The sequence below is a fragment of the Seriola lalandi genome, unplaced genomic scaffold, assembly GCF_002814215.2.
Source record: "Seriola lalandi dorsalis isolate HSWRI2012SDOR001 ecotype SW California unplaced genomic scaffold, Sedor1 jcf7180002054399, whole genome shotgun sequence".
NCBI classification, from domain to species: domain Eukaryota; kingdom Metazoa; phylum Chordata; class Actinopteri; order Carangiformes; family Carangidae; genus Seriola; species Seriola lalandi.
The window spans coordinates 84,737-97,005 of NW_019524952.1; the positions used below are offsets into that span (position 1 = coordinate 84,737).

Below are 12,269 nucleotides of genomic sequence, written 5' to 3' on the forward strand. Positions count from 1 at the left end.
TTTTTCGTAACCCCACGTGAACACCAACAGAGGTCAACCGGAAGACAAAAACATCCAGGTCATTAATTCTTCAAAATAAAATGACAATTACCGTTATGCTTTTCTTTTTGATAATGAACTGAACCAATTTTAAAAGTATTACTTTTAGATGCAACTTAACCCAACTGAATTAAAATTATGCACCTGTCAACAATTCACATATTTTAAATGAGAGACAAAATACAAAATAACTGATTAAGATCAGGTTATTACATTGATAATAATAATAATAATAATAATAATAATAATAATAATAAAACAGTTAATAATAAATAAACAGTAATGTACAATAATTTGTCCAATATGTATGTTATATTGTTATTAAGTCAAATGTTTCCTGTTTTTGGATGCTTGCATATTTGCAGTCAAGTTTCATCTGTGAGTTTTATTCAAAAAAAGAATGAAAGTGTCCTAATTGATAAAACTAGAATCACCTCCTGGTGGTTGTCCAACTCCACCACTCAGTAGTTTCAGGTTACATCCCTGTTCATCCAGAGTCATATAAAATATAAACCATTTTTGTGAAATTCTGTCTTAATTGCTGTGAAGTCTTGAGTACTGGCTAAAAAGGGTATTGTGAAGTCACTGTGACATTGACCTTTAACCTTTGACCACCAAAATCTAATCAGTTCATCCTTGAGTCCCAGTGAATGTTTAATTTAAAGAAATTCCTTCAAGGTGTTATGGAGATATAGCATTCCCAAGGCCAAAACTGTGTTCTGTGAGGTCACCATGACCTTGACCTTTGATCACAAAAATCGAATCACTTTGTCCTTGACTCCAAGTTAACATTTGTGTCAAATCTGAAGGGATTCCCTTGAGGAGTTCTTGAGATATTGCGTTCACAAGGCCAAAATCATGTTGTTAGGTAACCGTGACCTTGACCTTTGACCACCAAAATCTAATCAAATCATCCTTGAGATGCAAGTGAGTGTTTGTGCCAAATTTGAAGAAGTTTCTTCAAGGTGTTATTTAGATATGCTAACTTAATTTGAGCCGGCTCCTGTTTCATCTGATAGATGAATGGAGCATCATGACTTATGTTTATGTGAACATGTGACGACAGGTTTCAACAGTTGAGGATTGTTGGGTTTAATCTTTCAGTGAAGTTTACAAAGAGCCAAAAACCTTCTCAGAAAATATGTTGGTCGTTTTCCAAATGAAACATCACCTCTTCAGTACAACAACTTTTGAAACCACACGTCCACACTGCGTTCACAATGTGGACATACCACATGTATGAGGAGGTTAACTACTTTACAATACTGTTGGCAGCTGTTCCAGCTGTTCCTGTAAGAACCTGCAGTTCTGTTATAAAGCTGTCCAAGTACTAAAAAGTCACTTAAATGGTAAAGATGGAGGGTCTTATAGGTGTATGTAGGAAATTCCTCCTGCCAGGACGTCTGGAATTCAAACACTAAACTTTAAATACTTCTCCATCTCAGGAGAAGGAGAGGTGTGTTGTTGTCTGGGTGGAAACTGGAAATGATTACAGGCTGTCATGAAGTGATGACGAAAGGAAAAGATAAATTGTTAAATATGTGTCAAGGTGTTTTGTTAGAGAACAATGAGAGAACTGAAACTGTCCTTGTGGTCTTTAAAGACCTGAGTGCAGTCAGTGAGGTGGATTGGTCTGGTACCATCCCTCTAGTCAAGAGTCCACAACCCAAAGTTACCACACAAATGGATCAGGTGTTATTTGTCAAGACATAGTGCCAGTCCCTCATGTCTGTCCCTCCCATTCTCGTGGACAAGACAGCTCAGTAATGCCATGATGGAACTTCTTCATATTTGGCACAAACATTCACTAGGACTCAAAGATGAACAGATTAGATTTTGGTGGTCAAAGGTCAAGATCACGGTGACCTCCACCAAATTTGGTAAAAAGTTCACTTGACTCAAGGAAGAACTGAATTCATTTGACCACCAAAGAATTTTGGTGGTCAAATGTCAATGGTCAAGGTCAGTGACTTCACATAGCATTTATTACACAGAATTTCACACAAATGGTTCATATTCTATGAGTGGATAAACAGGGATGTAACATGAAACTAGTCTGAGTGGAGGAGGCAGACAACCACGAGGAGGTAATTCTAGTCTGTATTATTGTTTGTTGCTTTTGCTCTGTCACTTTAAAGTCAGTGTCAGTGCAGCTGTTCATATCACATCTGGAGTAACCCTGTAGAAGTCAGTTCAGATGCTGTTACAGTTGGGAGGAGTAAAGATCATGTCTGCATCTGAGAAAAAGCTTTTAAATCTTTTCATGTGTAGATGTAATGTAGATAGAAACTGGATCTCAGTTAATCTTCAACTCAATGTAATTATATGTTTTCAACATCTGGAGGAAGTAAGTAACTGTGAATACGTTTGGGCTCTTACAGGTGTTGGTAGGTCTACGGACAGAACCAGGCTAGCTGTTTCCCCCTGCTTCCAGTCTTTATGCTAAGCTAGGCTAGCCACATCCTAACTCCAGCTGTGTACTGTAAACACACACACAGGAGATTGATTTTGATCTTCTCACCTCACTCGCGAGAGAAAGAAAATTAGGGTAAATGGTGAACTATAACTTTAAGAGGGAGAGCTGCTATACTTGCAGCTATGCTTTGTCTAAAACTCACTGAAGAGAAAGCAAAGTGATGATTAATGATTTAACTTGTTGGCCTGTTGTGTTTCAGAGTTTTAAAGACAAAACATAACAAATAAAATTCATCAGAGCTCATGTGGAAAATGGAAAATGTACTCTCTTCATTTTGCATATCATTTGCACAAAAACAGAAGAAGCAAAGGGAAGAATCAACATTGTGTCAGTCAGTGGTGATCTGATGCTCTGCGCTGCAGCAGACACACTTCCTGTTTACTCTGACAGATGACAACTTTACACTCCAGTTTTGTACTTTCTCCATTTAATGTTCAGAAAATGATTGACTTCTTTCTGCCCGCTGAGCAGGGTTACCTGGGAGACGGTGTGATTGGCAGGTAGGCAGCTGCATTGGGAGAGTGGAATGTCTGCAATATGAGGCAGGACAAACACACACACGCACAGACTGACACAGAGAGAGAGAGTTTGTATTGTCAACCAGCAGGTTTTGGGAAGCAGTTTAGCTGTGTAAGTCAAAAAACACACTGCATTTTAATCTGTAAATATTTGCACACAAAGTTTGATACACGACTATCAGACTGTATTAGATGTTCAGAGGGAAAATCTGCTGGATTAGGACTGATTTATCAATCAATTGATTTATTCCTCTCTCGGTTAGCATGTAAGCCAAGATAAAAGCTGATGATTAGTTGTTTTTTTTGTTCTCGTGTACAGTTTATGTTTCTGCATTGAAGCGAGGGCTTCACGGTCCTGGATGAAAAGACTCAAAGTTTCCTGTCATAGTTTGTTTCACAGCTCTCTGTTTAACAAGCTCCATGTTGTTTCCACATCATCGTACAATGTGACTCACGTCAGTTTTGCGCGACAAAAAAGGATAAGGCTGAGTCTGTTTTACCTTAAAACAAATGTTTTTCTGTGTGTGTGTGTGTGTGTGTGTGTGTGTGTGTGTTTGTGATCCACACCACACACATGTTGATAGACTTTTCAGAATCTTAACTAAACATTATAAACTGTTTAGTCTAATATGATGATTCATACCAAAGCAAATGTGTGCCAATGTGTTTGTGACCAAAACAAGAATATTGTTGGTGTTAAGAAAATCATCAGATGTGTAAAAATGTTTTAATGAAAGAGGAGAGATGGGTGAATGTACTTTAGTGAATATGTGCTGTATCTGTATAATGTGCAGTGTCTAATTTTCATGGAGGTAACAGACAGATGTTTGTGTGCTTGTGGATGGCTTCTGGCCCTTAGTTACTTCTTCATTTTGTATTTTGACGTTTCAGATGGTTTGTTGCAATTAATCTTGCAGAACTCTTCTTACACACTTGTGTGTGATCACTGTCTTTGCACCCCAAAACATTTCCACAAAAATGAACAAGACTTAATTTCGGGTGGAACAAAACCAAGCGGCAAAAATGAAGCCAACATAGAAGAGCTAAAACCTGCAGTTCCTCTAATGACCACTAGAATCTGGCTCCAACAGTGAGTCAATCCCCATAGACTCCCATGTTAAAATGTCCAACTTTACAGCAGAGATGAACATGTTTACAGCCTGGTACAAAAACACTTTAGGTCTTTAGAGCTAATTTCCTCCTTCATGACAACTGTTTATAAAACTCACCTGTTTACATTTCATTAAGACTTAAAATTATGTATAATTGAGGGCGTGGCCTCTTTGAGTGACAGTAGGGTGAGAGCATGCTTGCCACAAAACCCCATGCACAGAATTCTCAACTCCACACACGCCCGGCCTCTTTGACCATTTTTGGATTAGTCAGACACTGCCAAGATGTCATTGGTGGAACAGCTCACTCTGAGATTCAAAACCACTCTTCAGAAACCTGTGGTTGACGTCATCGAGGCTACGTCCATCTTTATTTACAGTCTATGAGCACAACATTAGCAGGAATGTACTTCATGAACATGAACATTGCCACATGGATACAAACAAAAACCTGTAACAGTTACTGCAGGTGTCGTCCACCTCTGCCTCGTCAATGGTCTAAATAGCTGAAGTGATGATGCACATTTTGTCTGGATTGTTTGTCTAGTTTGATGTTTTTTTTCTTTACTGGGACAATGGTTTGATCGTTTTTAACAGATAACTCTATATGTACTGATCACACTGTTTGAGTAGATTAAACTGGACCATGGCGCTGATGTTGTCTGATTCATTAGTTTAACAACATTAACTGGTTTCTCTCCATCCATTCTTGATGTTTTCACTGGATAAAATCAGCTGATGGACTAATTTGTCTTTGTGTCTGTCTCTCTCCAGCCGCCAAGCGTCCCTCCTCAGTCTCATCTCTGAGTGGGATTGTAAGTAGGATGATGTCATCTGGTGAACGAGGAGCCTCGTCCTCCTCCTGCACCTCCGTCAACACCGTATGCTCGGATGGCGAACGCCCCACCTCCCTCTCTCTCTCCTCCTCTGCCTCCTCAGTCTCCCTGCAGGATGCCTCCCACTCCTCTTCTTCCTCCTCCTCCTCTTCTTCACTGCCGTATGGCGCAGTGCCGACCTACAATGCCTCCTCGTCATCCTCATCATCCTCCACGCCAAAGAGGAATGGCTCAGACATCAGCCTTGACCTCACTCCCCTCGTCACACCACATGGCGGAGGAGGGATTCCTCTGGGAGGAGGAGGTGGTGTTTGTGTTGCCAGGGTGACAGGAGGAGGACACCCCGCTGAAGGACATGTAGCCAATGCGATGGCTGTGGCGACGGTGGCTAGGCCCAGGCAGCTTTCACGGCTGGAGAGAGTGGTGATGGAGATCGTAGAGACTGAACAAGCCTACGTCAGAGATCTGAAGAACATCGTGGAGGTAAGACCCAGAACCACTGATCTGCTGCGGGACATCATGTTTTCAGTGCTCTGTTTGAGATTTTGAACATTTTCAATCATCCCACAATTTTTAGATGCAGTATTTTTGACAAGGATTCAGTTACTCCCTTAGATCTTTACGAGCTTTAAAACAGCATGTAGACCTTCATGTTTGACAATGAAACGAAACCACTTTATTTTACATCTCCTGATAATTTCCTAGATTCCTACATCAAATTGAGCCTCTGTGTGAGATGCTTCGATTGGTGATTGTGTGTTTTTAAAACTTATTTCAGGGCTGCAGCTAACTGTTGCTGGCTCGAGCAAAGTGTAGCCACGGTGTTTCTGGTGTAATAGCACTGTGCTGGACAGGTGACAGGTGTGTTTACATCAATGGCAATAAAAATATCTCTGTCAGGTGTCTATTTCTGCTGGGACAAACTTGTGAAAAATAGGCGAGAGGCTGAGAGACCACAGCCATTTTTTTCTAAATCAGATTTTTTATTTTATTGTTTCACTCTTCACTGAATTTCCAAAGTAAAACATACTTGTAACTGTTGAATTCTTCCACTAGACAAACAATTTTCTGTTCATTTTCATTGTACCCCAGTCCAGCTTAAGAACTAAGAAATAAATTGCCGTGTGAAACAGATGAATTCAGACTCAGTCTATCTGAAGTCTAATTATTTGTTCTTTTGAAGATACAGTCAAAGTCTGTCTTTCTGAAACCGGCTTTGTGACCACTCACAGCCTCTGATAAACTATCTGTGACTGGAGGCCTCAGCTGTCCTTGGTGTCCACAGTAAGGCCTGTGACTTTGGTTGGAGATTATGTGAAGGAGGTGATCTGTTGAACTCTGCACACCAGCAGACCTCAGCTCTGTGGTAACATGTACAGTTCAAGTTGTTACCACATTGTATTTGATTGGTCGTCCTTGATACTGTGGCCATGTCTGTGTATTTTAAGGTCTTGGTTCCCCGTTAAAAGCCCGTCAGCCAATCACGATGCAGCTGTGGTAACCGTAGGAAACAAACAGAAACATGGTGCAGAGGCCACAGTACAGCTGTATGTGTGTGTATGTATGTGTGTGTGTGTGTGTGTGTGTGTGTGTGTGTGTGTGCAGGAAGAGCTGGCTGTAGCCTAGATTTACTGGCCAGGTGTGAATGCCTTCGGGCCAGTTTACCTGCTGCTGGCCTCCACACACACATATATATATATATACACTGACACACACACACAACACACACAACACACACAACACACACACATACCTCTACTCTCTGTTGATGGAGAGACATGCTTTGCATTTACTCTGGGTTTTAGAAACCTCTTCCATGAAAACATCTCACCTTTCACTCAGAAATCACATTTAACATTTGATTTGCTGATGTAAAAGTGTCTGTCATCATTGTCCTCTTCTCATCTGATATCTACATCTCTCCTGGCAGAAATGCCACTTTCTTTTCTTTCCTATCTTTTCTCTTTATTTACGGTGTTTATATTGTCACCTGTTAATATTTAGCAAGTCTAAGAAAAATGATTCTGACTGAAATTCAGGAAACTCTCAGTTCTTCATTTGAGGTTTAATTTGTACTTGAAAGTAACGTCTGTCAACCTCTGTGGTAAACGTTCTGCAAGTATCAAAATGTATTTTCTTAAACTGACTTTTCATAATGAGCATTTGCAAGCAAGTTATAAAACATTTATAATATGTTTACACTTTGTTACTGATGTACTATTTAGCTGAATTCACAATAAAACTGTTGTCATTGACATGTTCTTCTGTTTCTGCGCGACAACAGAACAAGTTAGAAACAGTGACTGAAACGTGGTCCATTAAGACTACATGTTAACCAGCAGTCACCTCCAAGCTGCTGATCCAAATACATGTGACCCAGCCGTTTTTGTGTCTGACTTGACAGAGACAAATGAGATTGTCAACAAACCACAAAAGTTATTGGCAACATAGTTAGAGGGAAAGTAAAATGACCTATTTACAAAATAAAAATTAACTGCTAAGATTGGTGGCTGTCTGGAAACAGCACCTGTTAAGATCACTGTACTCAAACCTGCCGCTACAACAAGAACTGCATCTACATGTCAGTGATCTCTGCAGGGACTATGTTATTATTCCTGTTGCATTATGGGAAACCAGGATCAGTATACCTGAGGAATGTGTCGGGCACAAGTTCAAACTTCTTTGAGGTAAAAAACAAAATTTTTTAAAGGGAGTTTTGAATGAAAAAAAGTTGAGACTTTTTGAGAGAATTCGCTGACTTGGTTGTTTGATTGTGTGTGTGATTCATCCATCATTGGTCCAGGTGCACCAGGATTCAGCCAGGCTGTGTGTGTGTGTTACCTCCATCTGCCCAACTGGAGTGTGAAACATCCTTTTGAAGTAAAATAGAGAATTTACTGCTGCTTTCATCCTCTGCCATGACACACACACACACACACACACACACACACACACACACACGCACACTGAGAGCAGGGCTGTCATCAAGTTTATCAGCTGTCTGTCAGTTTTTTCTCTCTGACCTTCAGCAGAGGACGAACCTCCAGCCTCCTCTCTCACCACTACATCTTTCTTCTCTCATTGGTTAATCCCTCTGTTTTCATCTGGAGGTCACTTTCAAAACCACACATGACCCATGTTTGCTCGTAGTCTTCACTAAAGTCGTTTATTAGAGAAACATCAGCAGATTCTTCTTCTTTAGAAAAACTGTTAACAGTTCAGTATTTTCTGTTTCCCTAACAGTAGTCATTTGAAAATTAACCTGTCAGCAGGGTGAAAATCTTCCGGTACAAACAAGACACATAAAGAGAAATAACTGAATTGCAACCAAGAAAAGAGAAAATTTCTGAAAATGTTTGATTTTATTTTGAAGCATTTGGAACAACCTTGGCCTCCTGATGATTTTTGAATAGTTTGCTGAAGAAAAGATATATTTTCATATTTTCAGACTCATAAAGTTTAGGCAAAAGACAGACAGATAACTATCCAATCATCTGTTTGAGTTACTTATAACTTTAGTCGCTTAAAGTCAGTCGAAGCCAAGTTAATTTTGTAACAGGTTTATAACAATGATACATGGATTTGGTCTAAAGTTCTATATTTTCTCCTTCTCCTGTGCTTTATCTGAAGTGTTGATCCATAACAAGATATATTTGTGGTTTTAAGAACCAAAAACAATCTCGATGTAGTTTTACATCTGCTCTCTCAGGCTTCTCTCTGGAGCGCTAGTAACAACCATGTCGGTGAGCCAATCAGAAGAGAGGAGGCTCTGAGCCTCTCCTCTGATTGGCTGAGTGATCCAATAAAAATATAGCAGATTTGAGGTAAACACTCAGAGAAACCAAATCCTGCAAGGTTTGGATGGTGGGTTCAGTTGGGCGGGGCTTGGGGTATGGCTGAGAGCAGTGACTGCTTTGTTGTGTCATCACAAAGTTCCAGAAGTCCTGACGGCTGGTTTTAAGGCTCAGATTCTGAATACAGGCTGTGTGCATTTCTCTGTGGACTGAGCGCTCTGATACTTTCACAGTATTAATATAGAACCTAGACCTGCTTTATAATCAAACAACACATGGACAAAGACCTTTAGACTATATGGAGTTTTAAAAAAATTAAATCCCATCCATGTTTGACAGTGTATTATTTTGACAGTTGTATGATGTCAGTTAATCAAACTGGAAACTTCACAAACAGAAGAGGGATCCAAAAGTCCATGGTCTCACACTTTTTGGACTCCACTGTATGTTTCCAATTATAATATTGGGTTACTCTAAACTGTCACTAGAGTTGCTGCAAAATCACTGGACATCGCTGTTTCACCTCTGTGTTGCATTGCTGGAAAACATCAACACAGTCAAAAACAGTCATTTCAGTCTTTACATTTTTAACTTCAGTCATTTTTTACAGCGAAGAGTCAACGCAACAATCACAGAATTCCTCTGTCCTGATGTAAAGGAGGTTTGTTAAATGATAGATGTGTGTGTATTTGTGCGTATGCGTGCATGTGTTTGTGTGTGTGTCTGTGCCTGTGTGTGTTGTCCTGCTGTTCTCATTGGAGGTTTTGCTGAAGTCTGGTTTTGATTGAGGCTACATGATGTCACCCTCACTGGGAATCTGAACCAACAACCATAATAGGCCTGTGTGTGTATGTGTGTGTGTGTTTGTGTGTATAATAATAACAATGCAGACTCACAGAATGAGGAAAAGAAGGAAGGAGAGAGAGTGAAAACAGCTCCTTTTCTGTCATTGATTGACTCATAAACAAATTTCTCAACAATTTTTTCTGAAAAATTTTTCATAAAAGTGAAGCTCTGCTGCCAGTTAATTGAGATCACTGCACCTGGTTCATTTTTTTATCAATTAAATCTTGTTTTCTCCAGTTGTTTCTAGGAAACTGCTGAAATAAGCAAAACTAAATTAAGAATAAGTGGAATAATTTAATTTGATTCAGGGACTTTTTGTAGTTTTCTAAGAGAAAAAACTCAGTTTTAAATGAAAGACATTTGGTGCAGCGGGGATCCTGCTGTTGACCTGCAGCCAAGTGGGACAGGAAACTGCGGGGTAGAAGGGGGGAGAAATAGAAAAATGGGAGAGGACGGACGAAGCTGGGGAAAGTAGAGAAAGCAAGTGGGGTAAGAAGGAGAGACTGAAGGGAGATGTGGAAAGATAAAAAGAAAGAGAGGAATGAAAGGAACAGGGAGAAAAGGGAGTGAGAGAAAGAAAGACAAGCAAAGAGAAAATGAGAAGAACACAGGGGAATGTGAAAGAGAAGATGGAGGAGGTGAATTTTGGGTTGCAGAGAGTGTTTGGGGAACAGGAGGAAGGAAGCAAGAATGAACAAAGGAGCACAGGCTGGAGAGATGAAAACCAAAGAGAAAGACTTCAGACTGGCCTTCAGTTTCTACAGCTGCAGGGTGTTTTACTGCTCCAATATGTCTCTATCTCCTCTCACAGTAACAGAGTCAGAGTCTCAGTGTTCATATGAACAGTGAAAACAATGGTGAAAGTACCAAATGTTGATCATTTGATATATCTCTGATCAGCCCACTCAGAGGTACATTTTTATACCACTGATTTACAACAGCAAATATGTTTAGAGAGGAATGATGTTTTTACCCAGATACAGTGGGTGAAGGCCTGTTAAATTCGGTCTGTGATCATACAAAGTAACGGGGAAGTTAAGAATTTAAAAAATACAGTTACATTAATATTTGCCCAAATATAGACATTTAATAACATTAACAACATAAATTAGACTTGAATCAACAGCTAATCTGGATTCCAGTGAGTTTCACGCTCGGTGCTGCTTTATCACGCAGCAACTTATTTAAAAAACATTTACAATTGTGTTTCACTTCATATGCATAATGTCTATTCTCAGCAGCTAAAGAATGGTTATGATTTTATTGTTATATTAAATAGCGGGGGTATAAATAATAACTTCTCTAATAATAATTATATGTTCTGTTTTCATTTCAAGGAAATAAGAAATAATAACAACATAACAGAGCTTTTTGAAAATTAGAAAAAGTGCTTTTAGACAAATAAAATAAGTGTCCTCTTTCCTCTTTCTTTCCCTCTTTCTTTCCCTTTTCTATCCCGCTCCTCCTACTTTTTTCTCTGATTATTGTCTCTCATCTCATCTCTCGTGTGTGTGTGTATCTCACGCACTCCCTCAAGTTGCACTGATTGGCTGAGAAGCATCATGTGACTCCCGATTTAAATTTTTATGTGATCCCTTGTTTTTCTGTTCCTCCTCTCCTTTCCTCTCCTCTCCTCTCCTGCCTCTGTCTCTTCCTCATTCCTCCTGTTTTCATCTTCCTGTTGAGCTCTATCATTCTTCACTCATCTCTCTGTCACTGTTTCTTCACGTTACTCTCTCTCTCCCTCTATCATTGTCTTACTGTGTGTGTGTGTTTCCTGTTGCCTTTAAAAGGTGATGAATGTGGCCAAGGCCTCTCATTATATGCCTCATTATACATACACACACACACAAACACACACACACACACACACACACACACACACACACACACGTGCAGCCCCATTCAGAGCATCTTTCATCTTTCACAGCACATTTCTGACCAATCAGAAAGCAGAAAGTTGCTTCATAGCATTCAGAGCAAATCAAACTCCCAGCAGAAATAATAGTTTCTCAAGTGCTAAAACTCATTTCTTGAAACCTTCAATGCTTTTCTCAAAACTCTAAACACAAATGGTCAAACTACATTAACCAAACCTCTGACTCCTCTTGCAGAATCAAACAATCAGCTTCATCTGCGCTCAGAATCAAACACTGTTTTGAGTGTACACAAGCCAATCAAAATGAAAACACCACTTATCATTCATTACTTTATATTTGTTTCATCACATCATTAGCAACAAGTGTGAACAGTTTTGAGTTGTTGTGTGTAAGCTATGACACCTGTGCTGAAATTGAGTCTAACTTCTGCTACGTGTGTTTACCATCATGCATCATGATTGCATCACAATGCACAGTGTGTTTCAGTGAGTGAAAATGTGTTTAGAGTTTTGTAAAAAGGTTAAATGAGATCTGCAACTTGTGAAAATTGTTTATGGTTTACCAAAAGAGTGACTGATTCAATGAATGGGTTCAGACCACTGAGGATTTGGTTCAGAGAATGGGATTTAGTGTTTTAGCAATACAGAAAAACTGTAATAAGTGAAGACACAGTGCAGTTTGTTCCGATGGTCAGCAGTGGTACAGCATCTGTCTCAAAAAGCATCTCCCTCACAGACCACATAGAGTATCTGCGGTTATGTGCTTGAC

The 12,269-nt window shown here is 39.6% G+C and overlaps 1 protein-coding gene across 1 annotated transcript in view; it reads left to right on the top strand.

Annotated features, from left to right (window-relative positions):
• The window catches only part of plekhg2 (pleckstrin homology domain containing, family G (with RhoGef domain) member 2), a 139,474-nt gene that overhangs the window by 33,493 nt on the left and 93,712 nt on the right, over nucleotides 1–12,269 (top strand). The window contains exon 3 of the mRNA XM_087174930.1: nucleotides 4,920–5,464. Within this exon, the coding sequence (XP_087031056.1) occupies nucleotides 4,920–5,464 (545 nt within the window). The remainder of the gene's footprint in view (nucleotides 1–4,919; nucleotides 5,465–12,269) is intronic.